The sequence below is a fragment of the Tachysurus vachellii genome, chromosome 25, assembly GCF_030014155.1.
Source record: "Tachysurus vachellii isolate PV-2020 chromosome 25, HZAU_Pvac_v1, whole genome shotgun sequence".
Classification (NCBI taxonomy): Eukaryota; Metazoa; Chordata; class Actinopteri; order Siluriformes; family Bagridae; genus Tachysurus; species Tachysurus vachellii.
The window spans coordinates 6,490,001-6,515,344 of NC_083484.1; the positions used below are offsets into that span (position 1 = coordinate 6,490,001).

The 25,344-nt window shown below is 37.9% G+C and overlaps 3 protein-coding genes across 5 annotated transcripts in view; 2 read left to right on the forward strand and 1 right to left on the reverse strand.

Moving 5' to 3' along the window:
• Positions 1–7,845, forward strand: part of eif2s3 (eukaryotic translation initiation factor 2, subunit 3 gamma) — a 10,676-nt gene extending 2,831 nt beyond the window's left edge. For both annotated transcript variants that reach the window (XM_060861503.1, XM_060861504.1), the window contains 10 exons: positions 404–531; positions 2,809–2,930; positions 3,127–3,221; positions 3,349–3,507; positions 4,914–5,048; positions 5,133–5,227; positions 5,453–5,597; positions 6,832–7,001; positions 7,230–7,402; positions 7,517–7,845. In XM_060861503.1, the coding sequence (XP_060717486.1) occupies positions 404–531; positions 2,809–2,930; positions 3,127–3,221; positions 3,349–3,507; positions 4,914–5,048; positions 5,133–5,227; positions 5,453–5,597; positions 6,832–7,001; positions 7,230–7,402; positions 7,517–7,580 (1,286 nt within the window). In that variant the 3' untranslated portion in view covers positions 7,581–7,845. The remainder of the gene's footprint in view (positions 1–403; positions 532–2,808; positions 2,931–3,126; positions 3,222–3,348; positions 3,508–4,913; positions 5,049–5,132; positions 5,228–5,452; positions 5,598–6,831; positions 7,002–7,229; positions 7,403–7,516) is intronic.
• Positions 7,846–9,097: 1,252 nt separating this feature from the next.
• On the forward strand, positions 9,098–17,616 carry zfx (zinc finger protein X-linked). 2 transcript variants are annotated; one of them, XM_060861874.1, is made up of 8 exons: positions 9,098–9,244; positions 10,256–10,356; positions 10,579–10,890; positions 11,062–11,217; positions 11,352–11,483; positions 12,836–12,970; positions 13,470–13,613; positions 14,095–17,616. In XM_060861874.1, exons 2-8 carry the CDS (start codon positions 10,290–10,292, stop codon positions 15,324–15,326), a joined length of 2,178 nt encoding a protein of 725 aa, XP_060717857.1. In that variant the 5' UTR covers positions 9,098–9,244; positions 10,256–10,289; the 3' UTR covers positions 15,327–17,616. The 2 variants fall into 2 exon arrangements, with proteins under 2 accessions (XP_060717857.1, XP_060717858.1); XM_060861875.1 differs by having other exon boundaries at positions 9,107–9,244; positions 10,216–10,356.
• A 1,455-nt stretch (positions 17,617–19,071) lies between these two features.
• Positions 19,072–24,876, reverse strand: c8g (complement component 8, gamma polypeptide). The gene is made up of 7 exons (XM_060861876.1): positions 24,551–24,876; positions 24,187–24,332; positions 21,205–21,275; positions 20,751–20,858; positions 20,502–20,603; positions 20,390–20,425; positions 19,072–19,192 (listed from the first exon to the last, which is right to left on the reverse strand). The coding sequence occupies exons 1-7, from the start codon at positions 24,719–24,721 to the stop codon at positions 19,182–19,184; spliced, it is 645 nt and encodes a 214-aa protein (XP_060717859.1). The 5' UTR covers positions 24,722–24,876; the 3' UTR covers positions 19,072–19,181.
• Positions 24,877–25,344: the final 468 nt, after the last annotated feature.

Genomic DNA, 25,344 nt, shown 5'->3' on the forward strand with positions numbered 1-25,344 from the left:
GACAATCGAAATGAAAAAGCTTTAGTGTACAACTCAATCCCATATTTTTGTTACCAGGAATCGTAACTGGCATGTCTTAAGAAGTTGAAACTGATGAGTGTATAAATTACAGGAGAGGGTGTTACTTTAGTTCTAGCCCTTTAGCTCATGTTTGCAATCGCAAAAAAAAGTTGCAGCAGGGTTTCCACATACCTGCGTCTTCCTGATTCAGGAAAAATGGTCTCTGTTATCGGTTAAGCAATGCATGCAAATTCTGTATAGTTTATTTCTCCTGATTCATGCACAAATTGTCCACTAGGCAACTACAAATAAACGTTAAAACTAATGTTCTGAATGAATTCTGCCCCTAAATTGGCCGCTAATGTGGGACTTCTGCAAGTAAGTATTGCTGTTTTCCCTGCAGGAACTATTGGCCATGTGGCTCATGGAAAGTCAACAGTGGTGAAGGCCATTTCTGGTGTCCACACTGTCCGTTTCAAGAACGAACTCGAGAGAAACATTACTATCAAGTTGGGCTATGCCAACGCTAAGGTAAGGAAAAAAGAACTCTGTCTCCTTTTCGTATGAAGCTCCAGTCTGATTTAGAGGCTCAATACAGTGATGTGATTGAATAAGATGACATCAACAAGCTTAACGCACAGGTTACAAAAATCCACTTCAAACCTCTCTTCATAAGGGAGCTTATTGTTGCCGTGTACGGACTGATGAATAGCATCAGCTGCCGAGCACACAATACCTCGCTGACTGATTCAGTTTACACAGTACAAGTCTGTTTGGGTCTTTTAACCTTTCTGTTAAAAGAACCTACAGCACAAGTCGTCGTGGATGAAAATAGATTCGAAACGATTTGCCATCACTCTTTGCGTGAATGTAGACTGGCAGTGGCTTTGCACACGGCATTTTGTAAGTTATGCTGTTTTGATTGGCTTTGAATAAATGTTACCATGCAGAACATGTGTAAAACCACCCATTCAACCAGACTATTAAATTCCCTGTAAGATTCTGCCATCTTAACCATCGCCTCCATGATGCCAATTAAAGCGACATTTTATCTTTTCCAGTCTGTCTTTTTGCCGAAGTTTCCTTAGAACAATCTGATAAAAAATGATTAGATTTGTCAACTATATTCAGTTTTTTCTGATTAGGAAATATGTACTTGTTTTCAAAGATAGTTCCCTAGAGTACTCTGTCTTTTTTGAGATTCTTGCTGGAAAGAAACTTTTCACAGCAACCTTTTTCTAGATTATAATACACGAATACTGATAGACTTCAATTTCAAAAAAAAAAAAAACATCATGTATGTACAGATATTTGAAGCACTAAACTGATAAACTGCATTTTATAATCTCTAATACTATTCCTTCTATAATATTTCCCAGTTCAATGAGATTTTATCATATTTTATTCATCATGTGTTCATAAGTTAATTTGTTGTAAAAAAAGCTCCTCTGAGATAATAGTGTAACCCAGGGGTCACCAACCTTTTTAAGACTGAGGGCTACTTCAAGGGAACTGAGTAGTACGAAGGGCTACCGGTTTGATACAAACTTCCTCAAGAGCAAAATTGCACAGATCACTTTTTAATAATAATAATAATAATAATAATAATAATATTATTATGGTGAAGAGACTGCTCACATGTCAATGTTAATTATTCTCCACAATTATTAACAATGATTTTATACAACAATGATGGAAGGAATATTCACAAGTAATTTAGTCTTTTTCAAAAAATGTTCACATTTCTGTGCACCATTTTTAGTTTAATGTTATGGTGTTTTCAATGAACACATGTTATCTCTTCTTTGTCTGTAAATGTCTGTTAGTGGGAAGCCTGGCACTGCATTTTGCACACCACTGTACTGTAATCTGGTGAATAATTTGACACTGCAAGTCTGAGTGAGTCTTGTAAATGTGCATCAGTAAGTCGTGTTCTGTGTTTGTTCTTGATAAAGTTCATTTTAGAAAAGGCTGATTCACAGAGATAGGTTGAACCAAAAAGGCATGCAAATTTCATAGCTGCTGTGCATACACCACTGTACTTTTCTGTGTCCACAAGGCACCTAAAGTTTGATGCAGACTGATGGGCTTTGAGGTGGAGGTCATTTTGCAACGTTAGGATTTCTATCTCTACCTGTCCAGCATCCAATTTGAACAGAGCACTTAGTTGCTCAGCAGTGCATGTCATGTCCACTTGCATGAAAGGATTTGTAACGGCTTTTTCTGTCCTTAATGCGCTGCCGGGTGGGTAGTTAGCATTGAAACTTTCGTGACGCAGACTGAAGTGTCTTGCTACATTGTGCCGCTTTGCCGTCGCAACAGTCGTCCCGCAAATGACACACACACTTTTCTTTGACTGACGTAAAAAGAACTCTTCCTCCCAAACACTGAAAATGGTATGTTTTCTGTCGCTTTTCTGCCATTTTCTGGGGGGTAAATCACAACTAACTCCTCATCGTTGCTGCACCACTTCCTTATGTCAGGAGCCGGACGTGACGTGCGTGCAATATTGACATTTGACTTCAGAAAAGGCCAGAGTTCGTTATATACATAACATGTTTGTTTGAAATTTTTTTTAATTAAATAAAATGAAATTAAATATCATCATTTTAAAATCTACGTTAATGCAAGCGTTTTTTATTCAAAAACTACAGCAAGAAATTTTTTTTAGGCATAGCTATATTTTGACCAGTGCTATTTTAGAACGTGCCTCGCGGGCGCCTTAAGTGCTCCTTGCGGGCGATCAGGTGCCCGTGGGCACCGCGTTGGTGACCCCTGGTGTAACCAATGTCTTTACTCCTGTGTCAGGTGTATAAACTGGATGACCCGAGCTGCCCGAGGCCCGAGTGTTACAGGTCGTGTGGCAGCAGCACTCCTGACGAGTTCCCTACAGACATTCCTGGCACAAAAGGCAACTTCAAACTAGTCAGGTAAATTATCAGGTGTATTAATAGCATCGATAATCATTTAGTAAAGGATCAACACACAGTAAAAAAAAAAAGCTGCTTTTGGTTACTGCCTTACACATGTTTAAACCCCACTGTATAAGTGTCTACAGAAGAGAATCTGTGGAAGTTGTGCTTATTTTTTATTTTATTTTTCTCCCCCCTCTCGTCCTCTTATAAGACACGTGTCCTTTGTCGATTGTCCGGGTCACGACATTTTGATGGCCACCATGCTGAACGGTGCTGCTGTGATGGATGCTGCACTCCTTCTGATTGGTGAGTGCTTCCTTCTGATTTTAGCCATTTTCAATGATGTCGCTTCAAGTATGATTTTTTTTATTATTATTATTATTGTTATTAGCATAACCCGTGAAGATCTAACCCTTCTATCCTGATGTTTTAGCCGGTAACGAGTCGTGCCCTCAGCCTCAGACATCAGAACATCTGGCCGCAATCGAGATCATGAAGTTGAAGCACATCCTGATCCTGCAGAATAAAATCGACCTTGTGAAAGAGAGTCAAGCCAAAGAGCAGTATGAGCAGATCCTGGCCTTCGTGCAAGGTGAGTGTCAGCTGAAACATTGGGGGTTGATCTGTGTAAAGCTTGTTGAGATCTAAATAATGCAATCTTTACTTTCGAGATTAATGTTGATTCTCCTGACTACCACAGTCTACCACAATACTGAAAGTCTGAGGGAAATGGAATATTTTAAGGTTGTGTAATTAATTTACTCACTGTTTTGAATTCTCATTATTATTCAAAAGCAGACTTACATATTTTGTATAGTAGCAGCATTTTTCCACATTAATACACGGCGCAAAGTTTCACCGCACATATGGGGATTTGCAGCAGCAAAGCAGCCCTCAACCAAAGCTGGCGACATGAGCAACAGCATGTTTTGACAACTATATGTGGTAGACTTCAAGATTTGACACTGCTGAGAAAAGTTTATGCAAATATGGAGTGACTTGGTGCAATGACTACTAATGAGGACAGAGACAGGAAGTGAAGGCAACTAAGATAAGATGTACCTTTATTCGTCCCACAATGGGGAAATTTCTCTGTTAAAGCAGCAGGAAATGCAAATATATATTAAAAAAATAGACATAATATAGTATACAGTATATACACAACACAATGTTTAAATACAAAGAAGAAGAAAAAAAGAGACCACGAGTAAGTAGTTACGCTAACAGACATATTGCACACAGGTAATATTGCACGTTTTAAAAATTTGTTATTGCACGTGTTGTTTTTAAAATACTTTGTTATTGTTATTATTGCAGTAATCCAGTGTGTATTATGGTGACTGGTTCCCTTTGATTGTAAAGTCTAATAGCCGCAGGGATAAAAAAACGTAACATCGCTAGTATTTCAGTAATTCTATTCATTATGGATAAAAATATATGTACATACTCAAAAAAAAATCTTAAAATAAAACGAATGAATATAGAGCATCGTTTTAAGTGTATTCGTATTTAAAAAGTGATTAAAAATTCTGCCTGCTCTTCACATCTGTGCTGAAACATTGCGGTAAAGCCTGTCTAGTGTGTGCTTGATATAAGTGTAATACATTTATTATGTATTATACAAGTGAATTGTTAAATGTTAACTTGGGAATACACCTTGGCTGCATCCCAAATGACACACTATACATTATGCACCATGTACACTACCGTGTACGAGTTTTAAATGGGTAGTATAGTCTCAAATGAACTTTTTAAAAAAAGAAATTACTAACCAAAAGTAATTTAATTCTTTAACCTTTTTATTTTTCCAATTTAACAAGTTTTTCCTCAGCTTATACGTTTCACATATAGTTAACTGTGATGTAATTTGAATAGTAGTAGATCAGTGGTTAAGCTTTTGGCTACGGATCAGAAAATCATGAGTTTACTGCAAAGAACTTTAAGCAAGACCCTTAACCTTCGACGACTAAGCTCTATAAATGTAAACTTTTTTTACAGGCACAGTCGCAGAAGGCGCTCCCATCATCCCGATCTCAGCTCAGCTGAAGTATAACATCGAGGTGGTGTGTGAATACATTGTAAATAAGATCCCTGTGCCTGTCCGGGACTTCATCTCTGAGCCTAGGCTTATCGGTAAACACAGGCTCTTGCCAGCAGTTTGATTTAAGTTGCTGTTTTACAAGGAGGATTTTAATCAAACTTTCTCTTTTCTGGCAGTAATTAGATCATTTGATGTGAATAAACCTGGCTGCGAGGTGGATGATCTGAAGGGAGGTGTAGCTGGAGGCAGCATCCTGAAAGGAGTGCTAAAGGTGAGCATCAACTAATCTTAATACACCATATATTTCAAACAGCCTTTTATTACTGTTTGTTACTTGATTTTGATGATAATGTTTCTGTACTAAGAGGAATGTTAAATTGCTAAAACATTTAATTTTTACTTCATGCATAAAATTAAGAAGTAATCTTTTATTTTTTTTTTGTTTTTGTTTTTGTTTTTGTTTTTGTTTTTATGCTTCTTGTCTCTCTATTTGCAGGTGGGACAGGAGATCGAAGTCCGACCCGGTATTGTTTCCAAGGACCATGAAGGGAAGCTCATGTGCAAACCCATTTTTTCCAAGATCGTCTCACTGTTCGCTGAGCACAATGACCTCCAATATGCTGCACCTGGTGGCCTTATTGGTACGTGTGCGAGAGAATCCATTTGGTGGCACTACTGTTAACCTGCCAGGTCGTTTACTTAAGGGTTTAAGTAGCAAATATTCTTTGAAAATGTAAATGAGTAATCAATCCTCAGTTATTTTATCATTCACGAAGCATTTTCTTACGCGGTGTGCCTTCTCTAAGGGCCTTTTTACACCTGGTGACCTGGTGTTTTCTCTGATCCGATAGCTATCTAATTTGTTAAAACTGTTCCATTTACTTTAGGCCACATAAATGCGTCTTGGCGAATTGGATATCAATCCAATCTTTCTACTGCCGCCCAAAATGCAATTATATTTTACCTCGTTTCCGGGGTAATTGAAATGGAACACGCTTTGGTGTATGCGGTTTTCAGAATGCAATAAAAAAGACAAAAAAAAAACTGTTACGACGGTTATGCTACAAAAAAACAGCATTTTCGCTGGCGGCAGCAGTGCATTTTAAGACCCAACGAGACACCTGGGTGAAAGATCGGAGCCAGCACTTGCGAGTGACGTACTTCCGTTTGGGAGGAGTATAGTGCTGACGTATGTGGCTTGAACAACCACATTCATTTACACCCGTCCAGTTTCAACTGAAATGCGTCCCAGACCACCTCCTGAAGTTTTTTTGAACGATCAGATTTATATCCGAATCGAAAACGTTTTGGAGGGCATTTAGACCTGGTCTTTTTACGATCGGATGGCTATCGGCTCACAGAAAACGCATGAAGTGACCAGGTGTAAAAAGCCCCTAAAGGAATTGAAAAAGTATGTATTTAACTAGTTATATAGATGTAATATGGTGCTCTTGCAGAAGAGCTTTTTATTCCATTCCCACTCCAAAATAGACTGATACTTTTACACTGTAGTCTTCATGTCTTAGTGTCTATAATTGTCTGTGAACTGATATGGTAGCACTTCTTCCATTGCTGTTTTCTGTACTGGGCAATTTTATTTCATGGTTGACTGTTTTGCATAGTATACAAGAAGCACTGAGGTGTTAAGGAAATTGTGAGATCTGTATATTTATAAACAAACAAAAATGTCTCATGAAGCTCCTGGGTCAGAAATGCAGTACGCGTGGCCAGCAGGCCATGTTCTTCTTTAAATTGCTTTTGTGTTTCATTGTGTATGGGGAAATGTGGCCAGGACATGAGGCTTCGGTCTGGTTTATTTTATTTAGTAGCCTATCTCTTGGCCACTTACATTCATACATTTTGTTTGTGATGCAGGTGTTGGCACTAAAATTGACCCGACGCTATGCAGAGCGGACCGTATGGTCGGTCAGGTCCTAGGTGCTGTTGGCGCACTGCCTGAGATTTTCACTGAGCTTGAGATCTCCTACTTCCTGTTGAGGAGGCTGCTGGGTGTCCGTACTGAGGGGGACAAGAAAGCTGCAAAGGTAAATTAAATACTCCCTCTGATTTACATAGACACCGATTGGAAGTGTGATTACATTCTAACAACTCGAATCTAATGCAGGTTATCAGGTGATTATAGTGTTTGCCTAAATGCATTTAGTATCATCAATAAAATGATGGAAAGAGCATTACATCTGATCTGCAGTAGTGATGCTTTGGAAAGTTGAAATGCCTACTGGCTACTAATCTGGTTTTGTTTTGTGGCACAGGTCCAGAAGCTTTCGAAAAATGAGGTGTTGATGGTGAACATTGGTTCACTGTCAACGGGAGGCCGCGTGAGTGCAGTGAAAGCCGATTTGGCCAAAATTGTGCTCACTAACCCTGTGTGCACAGAGGTGGGCGAGAAGATCGCTCTGAGTCGCCGAGTGGAGAAACATTGGCGGTAAGCAAATTATAAACACCTTTTTTGTATGGAGTTGAATAAGTTAACATGTGTCTCTCTTTTGATGGACGTTTATATCTGGTCAGTAAACTCACTTTTCTTTCTCTTTCTAAGTCTAATCGGCTGGGGTCAAATCAGGAGAGGAGTGACCATCACGCCCACAGTGGATGATGATTGAGGATTTTTACAGTGGGAACAAAAGGATAGTGTTGTCGAACCATATGGCATAAATATCAAACCATTTTCACGCTAGTGCCGAGGTCGGAGCTGCACAGACGTCAGAATCTCGGCACCCGTATTTTAAAATGTACGCCAATCCCAACAGCAGGACTGATTTCATTTACACTGCGATATGGGAGAAAAGATGTATTTCCTGGATTTGCTGAAAAAAAAAGTTGTCAACATATTTCAGTGATTACTAATAAAAACACTTTGGATCAAAACTCCGGCCAGATGTTTTGTGGATCCACATTAATGCTCCTGAAACAATGCATATACATCATAATTGCATTCATGTAATTTGTGATATACGACTAGTGTTTGAACTCACAATGCCGAACGTTTTATGTACACAAATTCAGAGACTGGAATTTTATTAACATTTGAAGTATGATCAAAAGATGACACTTTGATGTACTGAAGCGAAATAAAAATCTAAAAGTGGAGTACATTTAACTTCATGTCAAATCTAATGTAAAATGGGTATTACATAAGTTTAGGTGCTTTAATAAGTTTTAATACATTTAGCTGAAGTAGCCACGACTCGAAATAACTGTATGTATACATAAGATAGCAAATAGCTTTCTACTCCCTTTATATGTACACAAAGTGTGGTTAAAACAATGGCTTCTACATCCTATGTAGTGTAACCTACACCTTTACTAGAGCTTAGCTAGCAGCTTAGCTTACCATAACACATCAATACACAGAAATGGCTAACAAGCTAATCTTTGCTAGCTAAGTAAAATGTATTCATAAAGGGATTAAAGATGCTATTAATGTATACTGGCACTTTTTTTTCATTATTTACACTCTAATCTAAAATCGGTGAAGCGAAAATAACGCAATAATTCACTACAAGTTTATCAGATTTATCTTTTGATTTATAAACCGGACAAGCTAATCAGTATAGCTTGCTAATCTAGTTACTGTATTTGTTCTCGGTAAATGATGTGATATACGAGCTGTCGTCATTTAAGAATCGAAATATTTACATTTTATAGCTTTTATAGGTTTTATAGCGCTGGATCACTTTAACATTTTAACTTTAAGCGTGTTTAAGAGTTTCGGCTAGCAGGCAAAATGTCTCATGTTTGTGTGTGACTTTCTGCTTTGCTTGGGAACCTTAACTCAAGACTTTTCCCATGAATTCGTTCAACCGTCATATTTTAAAATGAAAGTTTATGAAGTAAGAACGTGTGACATAACGAAGGTGTCACCAAAAGGTGTAATATTTTATTTTGATTTTTATCCATGAAAAAAAGTCCTTTTTTTTTTTTTACATCCGGATTTGAATGCATGGATCTTTTGGCCTTTTGTTCGAGAAGGTTCGGCCCCTCCCTCTCAGGGCCTTGACATAACACACGTTATTTTTGTATTGTATTATAACTATATTTCTTATGGATATTTATTATCTGTAGGTATTGATATTTAGGAGAAAGTGCAGCGATAATATGTCAATAATAAATGCTATGGCGCTAGCCGCTGACGGCGGTGTGAGTGCTGAGTTCGGCCCCGCCCTCCCAGCGCCGCACTGGCCCGCCCTGCTCACACAAACTCCCCGCCTGAGCTCTGCCCGAGTCTGGGGAAAGCGTTACGGCCTGGAGGCGGTGTGTGAAAAAGGTAGGCCGCTGCACAACCATATACGCTAAACAATTCCATCGACCACTAAACACTCAATAGCGCGAGGATTGTGTGGTTTTACACGGGTGAAGAAGCTTACGCATTTTCTTTTGTTTGACCAGGTTATAGGATTAGGAGCGTTATAACAGCTAGGCCTTCGTTAGCATCAAGTCAAAGGCCTCCGGAGGCCTCATCTAGGCCGCTAGTGCAAGCCCACAACCTAAATTCATAACTTATCTAAGGACTTCGTTATAGCTTATAAACATGCCACAAGGAAGCGTTGTAACATAGTATTATAGCTTTAAAATACGTTTTTATGCACGTTTATTGATCATTTTTATTAATCCAATATGGCGGTAGGCATAAAAGTGGGCGTGTCTATGATGGGAACCTTTCGAGTTTTTTCCTCACCCGTATTCCGGCAAATCCCGCCTTCTTCTCTACAATTGGCGTGTGGTATTTCGGACTCTAGATTGTTATTGGTTGATACGTTACAGCCACTCATAGATATATATCTATGATAGCCACTAAGAAGCTGCTATTGTGAATGCCGTACTAACCAATCCTTGCGCAAAATACCGGATACGTCGGAATACGGGTATGGAAAAAAATATTAATCTAACGGCTGCAAGGTTCGCCATTTAAGCGGTTGCCATTGCGTCACCGCCAGGCCACGCCCCATTTTAAAAAAAACGTCCTCATCATGAAGATAATAATATTTAATGTTAGTCTTTCTCATAAGTTTGTATTTTAATCATTTTATTATTTATAATACATTTCCAGGGACCTAATTTGGTGCTGTGTAAAGCTATTTATGAATTTCTAAAAGTAATACAATAAGCCTTTAGTGTAACTTAAATATAATGAAGGAGTAAAATAGTGATTTCTCTTGTTATTGTCCTTAATTTATTTTCATATAGAAATTGATTCATGTGCATTCTATAGCCTCTGAAAATGTTTTTTTTTTACAGAGACGTTTGTAGACGAAACTTTTTGATCGTCTTTTTTTAGGAGTTAAAAACTATGCCAATGACCAAGGGGGTCGATGGATGAAGATGTGACAACCCTCTCTCCCCATTCCCACCAGCCCAATATCATCTTCCATGGGTCAGGTAAATGTCAGAATTCTGTGTATGTCTGAAGAAAATCAACCTGTTGCACACGTTATCCATCTCTGTGCTGGTAAAACTATACTATTTTTCAGATAAACAACATTTATATGCCAGCAGCAGGGAACTACATTCCCCTAATCCAGAAGTTACTAAGGGAGCAGCACTATTTGAAAAGTAAATACATTTGATAGGACTTTGTTTCTGCCTGTGCATATGTTTTAGGTGGGGATGGTGAAGCCGAGGAGGATGAGGTAGAAGTGGAGCTACATGAGACGGTACTGGTTTCTGGAGTGGAGGATGATGGTATAGCGGTGCATGGTTTTTCCCCAGATGAGTTGGTTATCCAGGATGCCATGGGAGACGTTGTGGCCGAGTATGTGCAGGACAACGATGATGAAGAGGATGAGGAAGGCCTAAGCACCATTACCGTAGGGACATGTGTGATGTCACCTGGAATAGCTCTGGAGGATGTGCTCAGTTCCTCTCAGGTGCAGGAGGACCCAGATGCGTGTGAAAACTACCTCATGATTTCCTGTGAGTGGTCACGTTTTATTAACTTGGCATTACCGAGTATATGCCGTATGTTGCTATTGATGCTATCCGCTTCCATCTTCTGTTAGCAAAGCTAAAGGAGCCACTGCAGCCCTGTGATACATGTGAAGAAAGTGGTTAGTTTGATCCCTCACATACCTTTTTTTTCCCCAGTGGAAGAACCTGGGAAGATTGTGTCAGATGATGATGTCAAAGTTACCACAGAGGGCACTTTAGAGGAGCAGGATGACAGGGAAAAGGAGGACGACGATGGTCAAGAGGTCATTAAGGTTTATATCTTGAAGGCCGATTCAGGGGATGATGACCTGGGTGAGAGAGGCTTTAGTCCACTCTAGTGATGGCTATGATTTTAAAATCTAGACTCTAGTTTTTATTGCAGGCCATTGCTTACATTCGGGCACCCCAGAAACCTTTGTCTTTTTTGTTGCTTAAATATACTGCAGGTGGCACCGTGGACATCGGAGATGCTGACATTGATGTGGATGAAAGTGTGGAGTTGATGGATCCATCTGCACTCAGTGATAAAATGGTCCTTATGCCTGTGGGAGAAGCCAGTCAGAATCAGGAAGACATTAGTGAGTCCTGCCATGCTGACTTTTGTTTTAATGTACAGTTCACTCTGAAAATATTGGAAGAGAAAGTCCAATTTATTGTTTTAGTACACCATGAAGGCATCTGGATTAGAGATGAAATATTTTTATTTCCTGATATATTCAGCTAGCTCTGTTAAACAACTTATAATTTGGCACCTTTAGTCTCAGACCAGTCAATATTTATGCCAGCAAAAGTATAGCAATAGATAGTCTTAAAGTAAATAACACATATTATTTGGTTATGTATCCCTTTCTTGCAATAACTGCATCCAAGCAAGTCTAAAATCCTCCACTTTTCTCCCCAGTGAAGTCCTGTGTTGTGTTTGCAGTGTGTTTTAGTTTGGATGCATTTCCATGTAATCTGGCAGACAGAATGTTTCTGTAGGCTTCTGAATTCATTCTGCCGCCTTCATCATGAGTTACATAATCAATAAAGATTAGTGACTCTGTTTCAGAATCAGCTATGCAAGCTCAAGCCAGGACGCTAACTGACTGATAAGCTCTTATGTGTTGGATCCTCAGTAGATCCTTTCTTCCTTTACATCTCCTTGCATATTTTTGGTAGAGGTTAAAGGTTTTGGTTCAAGAACCTGTGGTTCATCTCTGTATTTCTTGGCAAATTCTTCTAATGCTTCCTGCTGATGAATGGTTTGTATCTTGTGGTTTGGACTCTATATTTCGGCTTTTAAAGAACGGTGGATTATGATACTTTTCCCCCTGCCTTCAGTAGGTTGTTGTTAATGTAATTCTTGTTCTGGGGATTTTCTTGACAGCTCTCACAATGTTTCCTTGGTCAACCTGCCCAATGTTGTTGGCTATGAAGTTGGCTATTCGGCTATGCCGAATGTCTGAGCAATGTTTCTGATGGATTTTCCATTTTTTCAGCTTCAGAAAGGTTTGCTTTACACTCACAGAGAGGTCTCTGGGTTTCCACTGGTTTTTCCATTTGGTCTTCTCAAGTGAAATCCAGGATACAAACCAAGAGTAGACATTCGGAGCTACTTACAGTATTGTTTAAACAGTCAATCTAACAAGAAACACTTGTCGGTTACATCTTTTAATTTTTTTCGACAACTTAAAAAATCCTTGGGTTCAAAAAATAGGTGCAACTTTCTAAGTTTTTTAACATGTTTAGATGAAAATATCAGAAAAATGAACACTGTTATTCTGATCTATAATCTCATGGGTCTTTTGATCTCAAAGCCAAATGGCTTCAATGACTAGCACCAAGAAAGAAATTGGCCTTGCGGTTTAATTCTTTTGGAGGTGACTGTAGCGCTTGTTGTAGCTTGTGGAGGAAACTGATATCTGAATGTGCGCTTGTTCCTTAACAGATGTGGCCAAGATTACTGATGAAGTGTACATGGAGGTGGTGGTGGGGGGTGAGGAGCCAGCCAGTCACCAGCGGCCATTTGACAACACTTCACTTAGCAAGGACTTCATGCCTGTAGCTTGGGCAGCTGCTTATGGTAAGTTTTAAAGTATAGACAAGATTATTTGTCCTTTTAGAGTATAGACAATAGACAATTTAGAGTATAGAAAAACACATTTAAATAACTCCTTTTTAATAGCTGTTATGAACTCTTGCTATATAAAGTGCACTTGGAGATTTAGTGGTTTAAGTCATGTGTTTCTAATCAACTGAGGCTGAGGCTCTTGGTTTTTGTAGTTAATAAGTTGCTCTCAACTGGTCTATATGGACATTGTTACTGTACAGAAGGAAATATGTGTATTTGTTTTTTATGAAATAATATGAATATGAATATCAATCTTACTGTTGGTGAAAACTAAAAAAAAGTTTCTGTGCAACTAATATTACACTGCAACTACACTGTAAAAACACTGAGTTTATTAAAAAAAAAAATCTAATTTGTTCATTCTTGCCTTATATATATTCCCTTAGATCATGGCATAATGTCACTTAAATCTTTTCGAACTGAAATATTTCATGCGTAAACCTGTTCTCAGGTGGGCAGGAGAGCTGTGAGAACAGGAATGGAGCAGCCAGTGCAGTGTTACATGTCGAAGATTCTGACAGTATGGAGAAAATCAACCACCAACGAATCAAAAGCAAGAACAAAAAACACACAGAGACGCGTCACATCCAGACAGGTACTGCAAAACCGATTTGGACGTGTTCAGGAGTTTCTGTGACATCTACATTAACACCATCAACCTCAAATCGGCCGTATTTTGAGCAGAACTCAGTCAGGCGAGGTGTAGCCATGTTTATCCCAGCTAAGGCCCAATCGTTATTGCAAGATGACGATCTAGTGTTGCCTAAATGAGCTGTAGAAAAATAACAATAACAAAATATTTAGCTAACCCAAAATGCAGCAGTGTTATCTATCAAGATTTAGGTTTCAAACACTCTGTCACTGTTGTCAATAGATGATACAGTCCTATTTTAATGGCCAGTGCCAACATACACCACAACCACAGAAATTTGAGCCTTTTTTTTTTTTTTTAGCCTGACCGTAAGGTGGTTTCTTTGGGCCGACCTGTGTGAAGCCATTGACTCTGGTTGTATTGTTGTGAGATTGGACTTTCATTCCGACACTAAACTGCTTTCTGTTTGTATTTTCTTTTTCAGCCATTATCATTGGTCCATATGGCCAGCCTCTCACAGTGTATCCATGCATGCTGTGTGGTAAGAAATTTAAATCACGAGGCTTCCTGAAGCGTCACACCAAGAACCACCACCAGGATGCCATAAACAAGAAGAAGTACCAGTGTACAGACTGTGACTTCACCACCAACAAGAAAGCTAGTCTCCACAATCACATGGAGACCCACAAACTGAGCAACAAGAGCGCACCGTTAGAGTGTGAAACATGTGGCAAAGAGTTCCACCAGCAGGCGGCACTTATCTCCCACCGGCTCCAGCACCATTACAGAGAGCAGAAGCTGCAGATTCCGCCGCCCGCTACAAAAATGCACAGCTGCAAGTTCTGCGAATATGAAACAGCCGAGCAGGGACTTCTTAACCGGCACTTACTGGCTGTGCACAGCAAAAATTTTCCTCACATCTGCGTGGAGTGTGGGAAGGGCTTCCGGCACCCTTCTGAGCTGAAGAAGCACATGAGGACTCACACTGGAGAAAAGCCGTACTCATGCCTGTACTGCAGCTACAAATCGGCTGACTCGTCAAACCTGAAGACACACGTGAAGACGAAGCACAGTAAGGAAACGCCACATAAGTGCGAGCGCTGCTTCCAGACCTTCGCTGATCCAGAGGAGCTTCAGCAACACGCGCTTGCACACGAGGAGGAAGCCAAGAGCCACCAGTGCATGCACTGTGAGCATCGTAGCTCCAACTCCAGCGACCTGAAGCGCCACATCATTTCCGTTCACACTAAAGAATATCCACATAAGTGCGACACGTGTGGAAAAGGCTTCCACCGGCCCTCTGAGCTCAAAAAGCACTCTGCCGCTCACAAGGCCAAAAAACTGCACCAGTGTCGCCACTGCAGCTTCAGGATCGGAGATCCGTTCGTGCTCAGCCGCCACATCCTGTCTAGCCACACCAAAGAAACGCAACAGCAAACCCCATTCTCAGACAAAAAAGGCCTTAAGAAGGCATTTGTTCTGGGTGCTCACGGAGGGAAAAAGGTTTTGGCCAAAGTACACAGAGAGCGCAGGGTGTATCAGTGTCAGTATTGTGATTACAGCACAGGAGACGCCTCTGGCTTTAAGAGACATGTCATCTCCATCCACACCAAGGATTACCCACATCGCTGCGATTTCTGCTCCAAGGGCTTCCGCAGACCATCGGAAAAAAACCAGCACATTGCACGTCATCACAAAGACATGGCATCTGTTTGATGTTACACAACCTCACTGCAGTGTACGGGGTGTGCGATATGGCAGAGGAAAGAAGCGCATCGTAATTCTTAGTTTCACAGATATTTGGATACATTAGTATTAACTGCAAAATTGAGTTGAACTTTTTTTTTTTAAATCTGTGTTTATCACATGATGCTATTTACCAAGAAGGATGAAAGAAAAAAAAATTTGGTTTCCGATATAGATTTCACCGTCCATTCAGCCACCTGTTATTGCAAGTCACATTGCACTTGGTAAAGAAGTATAAAAACGTATATTGACTTAATCGATCGTGATATTGATGCCATATTGTCACATCGCACACCCTTTAGCAGAATCCCGTTTTATCGGCTTCTTGTTTAGTGACGTTGATCATACTAACACCAAGAATGTGTAGTGTAGAGATAGCGCCCTGTGTTCCAATTTTATTAATGTTCCTTTTTCTGATCATTATTTCCTGCCACCTCTTTCTATAGGAGTGGGCGTGACACCTGTTATAAAATTTTCATGTGGTAATATTCACAACAGTGTATTAGAAGCAGGCAATAGAACACATATCTGCTGAAAATGCAGTGTGTGTGTGTGAGAGAGAGAGAGTGTGTGTGCTTACCGATTTTGACATTTCCCAGTACTGTAAAAAGAACAAAAGTGACTGAAATCATACGAGATTGAGTTTGATCTCAGGATGGCATACAGTATCTCCCCTCTCACAAGCCAGTCAGAGTTGCTGTGAGCAAAAAAAAGTGTTTTTCTTAATGACTATTCATGAAATTCATCAACTTTCATTAAAAGTCAGTAAGCTTGCCGTTCTTTTCTTAGTACACGGAAATGTGCAAATGTCCTTTAGCCGTTTGTTACACACATACACTACAGACGAGGTTCAGATTAGAGTGAAAGATGCCCTTCAGAGGGATTTATATTTCCATCATATGCTGATGTAAACTGAATTATTGAATTAACCATCCTAAGGAGACGTTCAGGTGTTCGTGCTAAACATTTCACCATATTCTGTTCTAACTGCCCATGCCTGTTGTACAGGCTGCTAACAGAAAGTAGCTCAGAAACAAACTCGATGGGGAGAATTTGATTTGAAATCAGTTTGACGATTGTTTCTGGTCTAAAAACGTTTTTTTCGTTCTTGTTTTAAATGCACATTCTTGCTATTTTAAAACCCTCACAATTGATCTTTCTGTTAAATTATAAAGAGGGTTTTTTTGCACAAATTCAAATTTGTAGACTGACTGGTCTGATGTAAAATCAAGCTATAGTAGCTTTGTTTATGCCATACGATTTCTAATTAAAGCCAGAGTATTGGTGAATCACAGGCAGCCCTGAGCTCTTCACATATTAAAATGTCTCCGTTTCAGGAATCAGTCTACATGTAGCATACAAACGGTTTCATGTTATCTTCCGAATAGCCGCACATCTTCCATTAGCAACATCTTTTGCACATTTACGAAAGCGGGGAACTTTAACACGATTACCACGTTACCCACCTTCGCGTAAACAGTCATAGCATAAGCAGCACTGATTTGGATTCTTAAACATCAGATAAGATTCGATACCATGTCATCTTTCAGGACAACAGTATAATGATCCTGATGGTTTATATGACTTTGGTGCATCCCTAGTTACCACATGCAGGGTACATTACACCCAACATGCTAACAAAAAAAAATATTATTGGCCATATAATGCAACACCTTCATCACAGATACAGAAAGTCTGCTAAAAACAAGGAATTTTCCTAAAAGCCAGGCACCATATATTCTAATCTGTCTGTATTTATTTAGTCCATTAATGTTGAAATTATGACTGCATTTAAATTTGGCAGATTTCAGCTGTGTGTGTGTATGTGAGTGTTGGGGGGGTGGGTGTGGGGGGTGTGGGTCTTGGGTTTGAGTGAAATATTTGTTGTTAAACCATTAATGAATGACTAAGACACCTACATGGAAGATATAAAGTATTTATATCACAATAAATTTATCACAGCTCACAAAATAATCATGACATATCAGTGAGACATGTCTTAACTAAGGACCCTTAGTAGACAGCTGTCCTTATTCTTTCTATTCTACCTAGGCCGCTTGCATCTGAAATAGTTTTTAAGTACAGAATAATCATGTTAAGTGGACTGAACACGGCCTTTTGTCTCTAAACGTGTAGAGGAATGATGCACATGATTCTCACAAAATCTAATGTATAACTTTGAATAGCTATATCCTGAAAGACGTCGTGTACATATATAACTTTTGTAAATACAGAATTATTAAAAAAAAAAAAAAAAATAGACTATTTTGTGTCTGATGTTTCCCTTTTGTTGGCTGTAAGATCAAGCACACATCTGAAATTTGTGAATGTTTCATTTTGACTTCAGAAAGCAAAAAAAAAAATCATATACCTTCCACATGTTGATTCAAAATGTTGATTCATTTTCTAGAACATCAGCCCTGACTGTATTTCCAGCTGTTTTTCTATAGTGACAATTCAATACCATGCCAGGCATACAAATGTGATCTAATTTTGTAGTTGGATTTTTAAAAATTTTAAATAATTACATTTGTTAAGGTACAATTCTTTTAAATACGACCGAGTCACTTTACCTACAGAAACTATATGGCTAAAAGTAAGTGGACATCTGATCATGACATTGTAAAATTCCACAAACTGTTGACACAAATCTGGAAGAATGCCATTGTCAAGAATGTCTTTGTTGTGCACGAGAAAAAGTTAAGATTTACTTTTTACTGACACCAAGAAGCCCAAACCTGTTCCTGCATGACAATGTCCCTATGCACAAAGCAAGCTCTACGAAGACGGTTTGCCCAGGTTGGAGTTGGAGATCTCGGGTTGTCTGCCTCACCCCAGTGAAAACCACCGGGATAAACTAATACAGCATCGACATGACAGGCATCCTGCCCTAACATCACTGTCTGATGTCTTGTGCTCTCATGGGCACAAGAATAAGCACAAATTCACACATCTCAAATCTAGTGAAAAGTCTTCCAAGAAGAGCAGAGCCTGTTTTAGCGGATAATGGCAGACCAACGGGGGAGCACGGTGGCTTAGTGGTTAGCACGTTCGCCTCACACCTCCAGGGTTGGGGGTTCGATTCCCGCCTCCACCTTGTGTGTGTGGAGTTTGCATGTTCTCCCCGTGCCTCGGGGGTTTCCTCCGGGTACTCCGGTTTCCTCCCCCGGTCCAAAGACATGCATGGTAGGTTGATTGGCATCTCTGGAAAATTGTCCGTAGTTTGTGATTGTGTGAGTGAATGAGAGTGGGTGTGTGCCCTGCGATGGGTTGGCACTCCGTCCAGGGTGTATCCTGCCTTGATGCCCGATGACGCCTGAGATAGGCACAGGCTCCCCGTGACCTGAGGTAGTTCGGATAAGCGGTAGAAAATGAGTGAGTGAGTGAGTGGCAGACCAACTGTGTTCATTCCCACGGTTTTGCAATGGGAGGTTTTGTTGTTTTGGTCATAAAGTATAACAGAGTTATCAAAGAAAAAGTCTATTTTTTGGCGGAATTGTTTCGTGTTTAATATATACCATTTTTGCCCAGGAAGACAGTCATGTTTAATTTTATAACAAAAGATAAACAATTACAAAGCTGATTGGCTCTCAGCTTACCGCACCTCAAATTTAGAACATCAGCATTGCCATTTTACTAAACATTGCAGAAAATTGTTTCATTTTATCTATAAAATCTTCTCCTGTGTCCACAAAAACACAAATAACAGAATGTCTGAGTTTGATCATTTTTATTATTTCTATCACACATCTGATTTTGTTTCTTGTGCTCACAGTTACAATGAAGCAGTTATCCACAGACGTCTTTCACAAAAAACAATCCTGTTCAGGTCATTACTGGAATAGAGAAAATGGACAGTATTAATTTCCAAGTGCAACCTGCTCCCAATGACATTTCTTCATCACTGTTCCTTATACAGGGTGAAGAGTCTTTCACGTATTCAGTTGATTATCATTATCACAGGAATTGTGACTTATAAATACAGTATCATTATTAATAACCAGCAAATCATAGCTCTTCAATAAAACATAAAAAAGGACAGATCTGAACTGTCTTTATGAGGATGTTGAATGGTGTACTCTACTGTGTGGGTATCCAACAAACACAAGAATTCTATTTGGGTAATTATAATTCACTTAAATATTATTTATAATAGTGCTTTTAATAATGGACGCTGTCTCAAAGCAGCTTTATAGAAATATAAATAATAGTTTCAAATTTAAATGTATATCTCTCCCTAATGAGCAAGCCTAAGGCAAAGTTAGCAAGGAAAAACTCCCTGAGAAGAAACGAGAAAGAAACCTTGAGAGGAAACAGATTTACATAGCAAAACCATCATTATTTGGGTGACAATAAATGTGTGATAATAATCAATGTCAATTCTACAACTGTGTATAAAGTGTAATTATGTAAGCAGGAGCTTTTGAGAAACTTCTAAATATGACACACAACAGATTCAGCAAACAGCAAATTAAACAGAACATCTTACACCAGAACATATTATATTCTCTATAGTGTAAGCTTAGTGATGAGGTATCTGCCATGTGTCAATGTCCATAGGGACTCTACTTTACATACTCTGCAGCTTTCCGACTATAAATGCTTTTTGTAAAAATTTTGTAAGACTCTAAAATCTCAGGGACTCATTTGGACTTCCTATAGTTTTAGATACTGTGTGACTTCAGCTCATTTCACATGACTCATCATGAGAAGTATTTTATCCTGCTTGCAAGAACTGCAGAAAAAAAATAAAACTTATACTTAAATCTTCAGAGTGGGAACAACGGATCAGTGAAACTGTTTCCTGAGAATAGAACTCTAGAGAAAATATTGTAAATAAAACACACAAACTTTGATTGTATTTGGTCTCAATTTCTTGATGCGCTTTACTTATTCAGTTGATTACTTCTGGACATGAATATTCTCATTTACCTTATATAATTTATTGTTCTATTTCTATTTTAGTTATACCAAACAATTAGGAGTGATGTAAAATCATAGGTATAGTAATGACAGAAAAATATTCCTCTTACCAAGTATGTGGTCCTTGTCCGCAGACTGACAAAACCCTAAAAAATGACGAGTGAATATACAATGATTCAAGTCACTGAAAAGCTTTCTTATTCAGACAGAAAATGCACTTACCATAAATAGGAAACTGGAAAATAGCATCCAAGCCCAGATTTTGTTTCTGTGCCATGTCCTCAAATTTATCCATGATGCCTTCAGCGATTACTGGAGAGCGTCCTTTAGCACACAGGATGTTTATATAATATCTTATATACTGTACTACATACTGCACTGCTATATACTACACATGCTCCACTTGTGAGTTTACTTTTGCAGTTGGGTTAAAAAGAAGGTAATTTATGCATAAATGTCTTTGTGATGTACCATAGAGTTTAAAGGTGAGCTTGTTCTTCATCTTGTAGAGTAACATGGCATAAGATTTGTAGTCTGTGTCTACAATGAAGATCTCGTTGTTCTTTGCTGGTATTTTTGCTGTAGTAAGGATGGAAAGAAAACACTCAACTACTTATAAACAAATCTATCTATCTATCTATCTATCTATCTATCTATCTATCTATCTATCTATCTATCTATCTATCTATCTATCTATCTATCTATTTTTTTTACATTTAAATTTTCACACTTACTGGTACATGTTAAATATTTCTCAAGACTCTTGTTCATGAAAACATGATGGTATGTAATTTGAGGGTGAATCTTGAAGGGATAACAATTATGCAAATACACAAACTTCAATTATAAATACTCAATCTTCTCCAGATTTGTGGCAGCTTCCACGTTTATTACGAAGAAAAAATACTTCACAGTGCATCATCACCTCTCAGTAGGAACTGGCCTGGAGTCTTTGTTGTCTCATATTGCTGTTTAATCTCCCAACACTGATAATTGCTACCAAAAAAAAGAGAAAGAACTTATAACATATTCTGTTTTTAACAGAACATAATTTAGAATCATGATGTACATAAATTAGGACTTTAAAATGCAAAACATGTCAATCCTTAAATTACAATAAACATACTAAGCAGTGTTAGATGTGTCTAACACTGTCAGTTAGATGAGTTCACTGAGGTTTATGCTTGATTATTGTATAAAGATTCCTGAATATAAAAATTCCTTTAGTTCTAACATTAGTTCTAACCATAATTAAGATCCCATTTTTATATACGAATAAACTTATTATACTTTGTTTCTATAGTAACAAAACATTCACTATTTGTATTGATTTGTAAATTGGACATGCTACATAAGTCTAAAAATGGACTAAAATAGACATTTATTTATTCTTTAAAGAGACATTTATAAATAAATCATTTAATAAAAAATGGCTCCAAGGTCTAAACTTTGTGACAGTCAATGTATTTTGCACCATGGGATTGCCTCTTGGATAGAGACAGGAAACAGGAAGATAAAAGTGTTTCTAGCTGTGATAGTGCTTAGAAATTTTACAAACTGCTGAAGTTTAAGTGGAATAAAACATCTGGGGACACCGCTGTAAAAGGAAAATGATAAAGCGATAAAGTTACACTACCCTCGTACACCACCCCATCAATGACATTCATTATTTTCTTATAACAACATTCCCATGTTTTCCTTACATTCCAACATGGCAATGAATAGTTTTTACAGCACAATGAACTAACAGATGAGATATTATTAGAATTGTTAGTATTATTAGTATTAGTAGAAGTTTCCACATTCTGGATCCAGTCTGGACATGTTGCACTCCAGTCAGATAGTGAACTGTTGAACATTATGGGATTGTAGTGACTGAAATATTGAGTCCCCCCGTGCTTGGTTACTGTTGCTAGGCCAACGTTATAAATGCATGGTGATGCAGTCATTGAGGTAAGGAGATACCACATGTAATGTAAAGGCATCAGGAAGATTTCAGATAGAGGTTCCAGGATAAAGCAGTTACTGCAGAGTTATACATATCTGCTTGTTGAATGTTCTCTCATTTTATATTGTTTACTTTATTCTCATTTGTCAATCAACTGACTCATTATATTGAACCTGTCTATACTGATTACTGTCCAGACCTTTTGGCTTGTTTGCCTATGATTGTGGAGAATCATGAAGTGGAGAAACTGCAATGACTGGAGGTGTAAGATAGATAAGATATGACTTGAAATATGCATATGTCATGCACTGGACCTTGCACACAGCCAGGAATTTAGTCACCTGCAACATCACCAGCTTTTCTTATGAACTATAAAGTGCTACTTATTAGTATAGTACCATTGAAACGTCAACTAACCCTGGTGAAAATTGTTAGTAGAAATTCCACATATACACCAGCATTAACACTCTTAAATGGCTACACTCATGGCCACATTGTGTAAGATTCATCAATATGACTTGAAAAACAAAACGATTGATTTCTTTAATTACCAACAAAATGCATGAAAATGACATCTTCATAGAACGTTAATAATATCATGCCAAATTTCATCCTTCACACTACACAAAGTAAACAAATCATATTTTCTCTACATATTGTCTATAAGAGAGCACAGGGATGATAGCTATATCTATCTATATTCTATATTTGTTTATTTAGGTTCACCTTATGCAAATAAAAAATGGTCAATTTCATGATGAAGATTACCTCAAAACTCATGTTTATGAGCTGGAAAATAAGAAAACATTCAATGATCAGTAACTTCCATTCTGTGTCTTGTTTTCATCATTCAAAAAGTACAAAAAGGCTTTGAGGTCTATGAGCAACTTTAAATAACATAATTGTTTTAAATAATTGGGCTTGAATTTACAATGTCATATCTACCTGGGTGAACAGCACTGATTTCTAACAGCTTGAGCACAAACTATTCATTAACAGTGTATTGATTATTCATTCATTCATTCATTCATCTTCTACCGCTTATCCGAACTACCTCGGGTCACGGGGAGCCTGTGCCTATCTGAGGCGTCATCGGGCATCAAGGCAGGATACACCCTGGACGGAGTGCCAACCCATCGCAGGGCACACACACACTCATTCACTCACGCAATCACACACTAGGGACAATTTTGTATTGATTATAAGGAATAAATCAAAACAAGGCATGCTGTAATAGGAAAATAATCAATGACAGGGTGGTGTATGATCATTTTCTATAATATTCCAATTTATTTCTTTTATACCACAGCAATTAGCCAATGATTACAATTAATCTTTAGTTAATCAGTGGACATCAATCGGTTTAGTTAAGTTTTCAATTTCTTGAAGCTGAAAAAACTCAGAGCTTGACATGTTACAATTTTTCATAGAAGTTACATGTTTTTCAATGTTTGTATCACACACCACTAAACTAATACTGTTTTTTTTACACCACTCAGGCATTTTGAATATAAGCCTATCATTGTGACACATGATAATATTATCCCACTTTTTCTGAAAACATTATAGATCCATCAATTTATATATAAATTCAACATAAAAAGGCCCATTTTAAATCGGTTAATGTGCAACGTTCAATTACTATAGAATTACTATATCACTTATATTACTATACTATACTATACTATACTATATATATATATATATATATATATATATATATATATATATATATATATATATATATATATATATATATTACTATATCACTATATATTACTATATCAATTACTATAGAACAGAAAACATAGAACAAATACATTAATATAAAAATTACAGCTGGAACTGCTGCAAGAGATGCCGTAATAGAAACACCCTCTATTCACACCTTCTGTTGTTATTATTATTATTATTATTATTATTATTATTATTATTATTATTATGAATGCAGATACTCACAGTTTGGTGAAGGTGCTCACTTTGAGTGGTTCGTTGGGTGAGACGGGTGCAGTCAGAGTAATGATGGTACCCTCCACCTTATAGCCATGCTCTAAAAGGTACTGGCATCTCGACGCTACACTTAGCAGGTACCACTTACCACTCATCTGGGACAGAATATATTTTTTAATTTTTGGTAGTGTATGCTAGGTTTTAACAGGGTGCACTATTTAAGAAAAACAAATCATGCAGCCTAAAACATTTTTAAAGCCTGCAGTCTTCTTATTTTCCACTATACCTACATGCATATTTAACAGAGAACAGAGGTTTCAAACTATTCAAAACAATGATACAGGCAGTGAAATGTAAATTTTGTAAATGGTACCTGATTGACATCAAAGTTCTTAACTGCAGCAATCTCCTCAACGGGATTTTCAACTGGCTTTGGTTTTGGTTTTGGCTTTGGCTTGTATCGAGTTCGTCTTCCATTCACAGGTCCACAGAGACTAAAACCCAACAACAACACCAGAGACAAATACACACATACACGCACCATACCTGCACACGAATTCACCTTTTCATTTATATCAAAATAAAGGCAACGCTTTTCTCTCTATTTGTGTACTACAAGCACTGCTAGGCACTTCAGTACTTGGTTTTTCTATTTGCTGTTGCTTGTTTGTGTTTGTGCGTTTCTCAACTTGGATGTCCAGCAGTGACCCATAGCAAACAAAACGATGAGTTTATCATTAACATGGCTTTACTGGAAAAAGACATCCCTTAAACCCCTAAAACAGTTCTGAAACCATTATTCAAATTTTCATTACTTATTCATCTTAACTATCATTACTGAGATAACTTGAATTTTAATGTTTGATTTGCAGTGAAATTCTCCTGCCAAATGGCTGAAAACACTTAATTTAAAGACTTAACTGTATGATTTGTAAATAGATTTGATTTTTTAATGGAGTCATTGGCAAATTGAGTACCTCTAGTGGAAATACTTTTGGAACTGTAATTTGACATTTATTGAATACATAAATACTTACTCCATTAATATTTACTCCTAGTATTCATAGTTAAAAGACATTTTATTTTGTTAAAAAAATTTAAACTGTACATTTTATTTACGTGGCAGTTTAGCAGCCAATCAAGTTCATTACTGCAGAAAAAAATACA

Coding starts and splice junctions, on each gene's coding strand:
- zfx (XM_060861874.1), top strand. CDS start 10,290: ATGGATGAAGATGTGACAACCCTCTCTCCCCATTCCCACCAGCCCAAT. Junction 11,218..11,351: donor TTCAGGGGATGATGACCTGG/GTGAGAGAGGCT, acceptor AATATACTGCAG/GTGGCACCGTGGACATCGGA. Junction 12,971..13,469: donor AGCTTGGGCAGCTGCTTATG/GTAAGTTTTAAA, acceptor ACCTGTTCTCAG/GTGGGCAGGAGAGCTGTGAG.
- c8g (XM_060861876.1), bottom strand. CDS start 24,721: ATGGTGCGTGTATGTGTGTATTTGTCTCTGGTGTTGTTGTTGGGTTTT. Junction 21,276..24,186: donor GTGAGCACCTTCACCAAACT/GTGAGTATCTGC, acceptor TTTTTTTGGTAG/CAATTATCAGTGTTGGGAGA. Junction 20,604..20,750: donor GCTCACCTTTAAACTCTATG/GTACATCACAAA, acceptor TGTGTGCTAAAG/GACGCTCTCCAGTAATCGCT.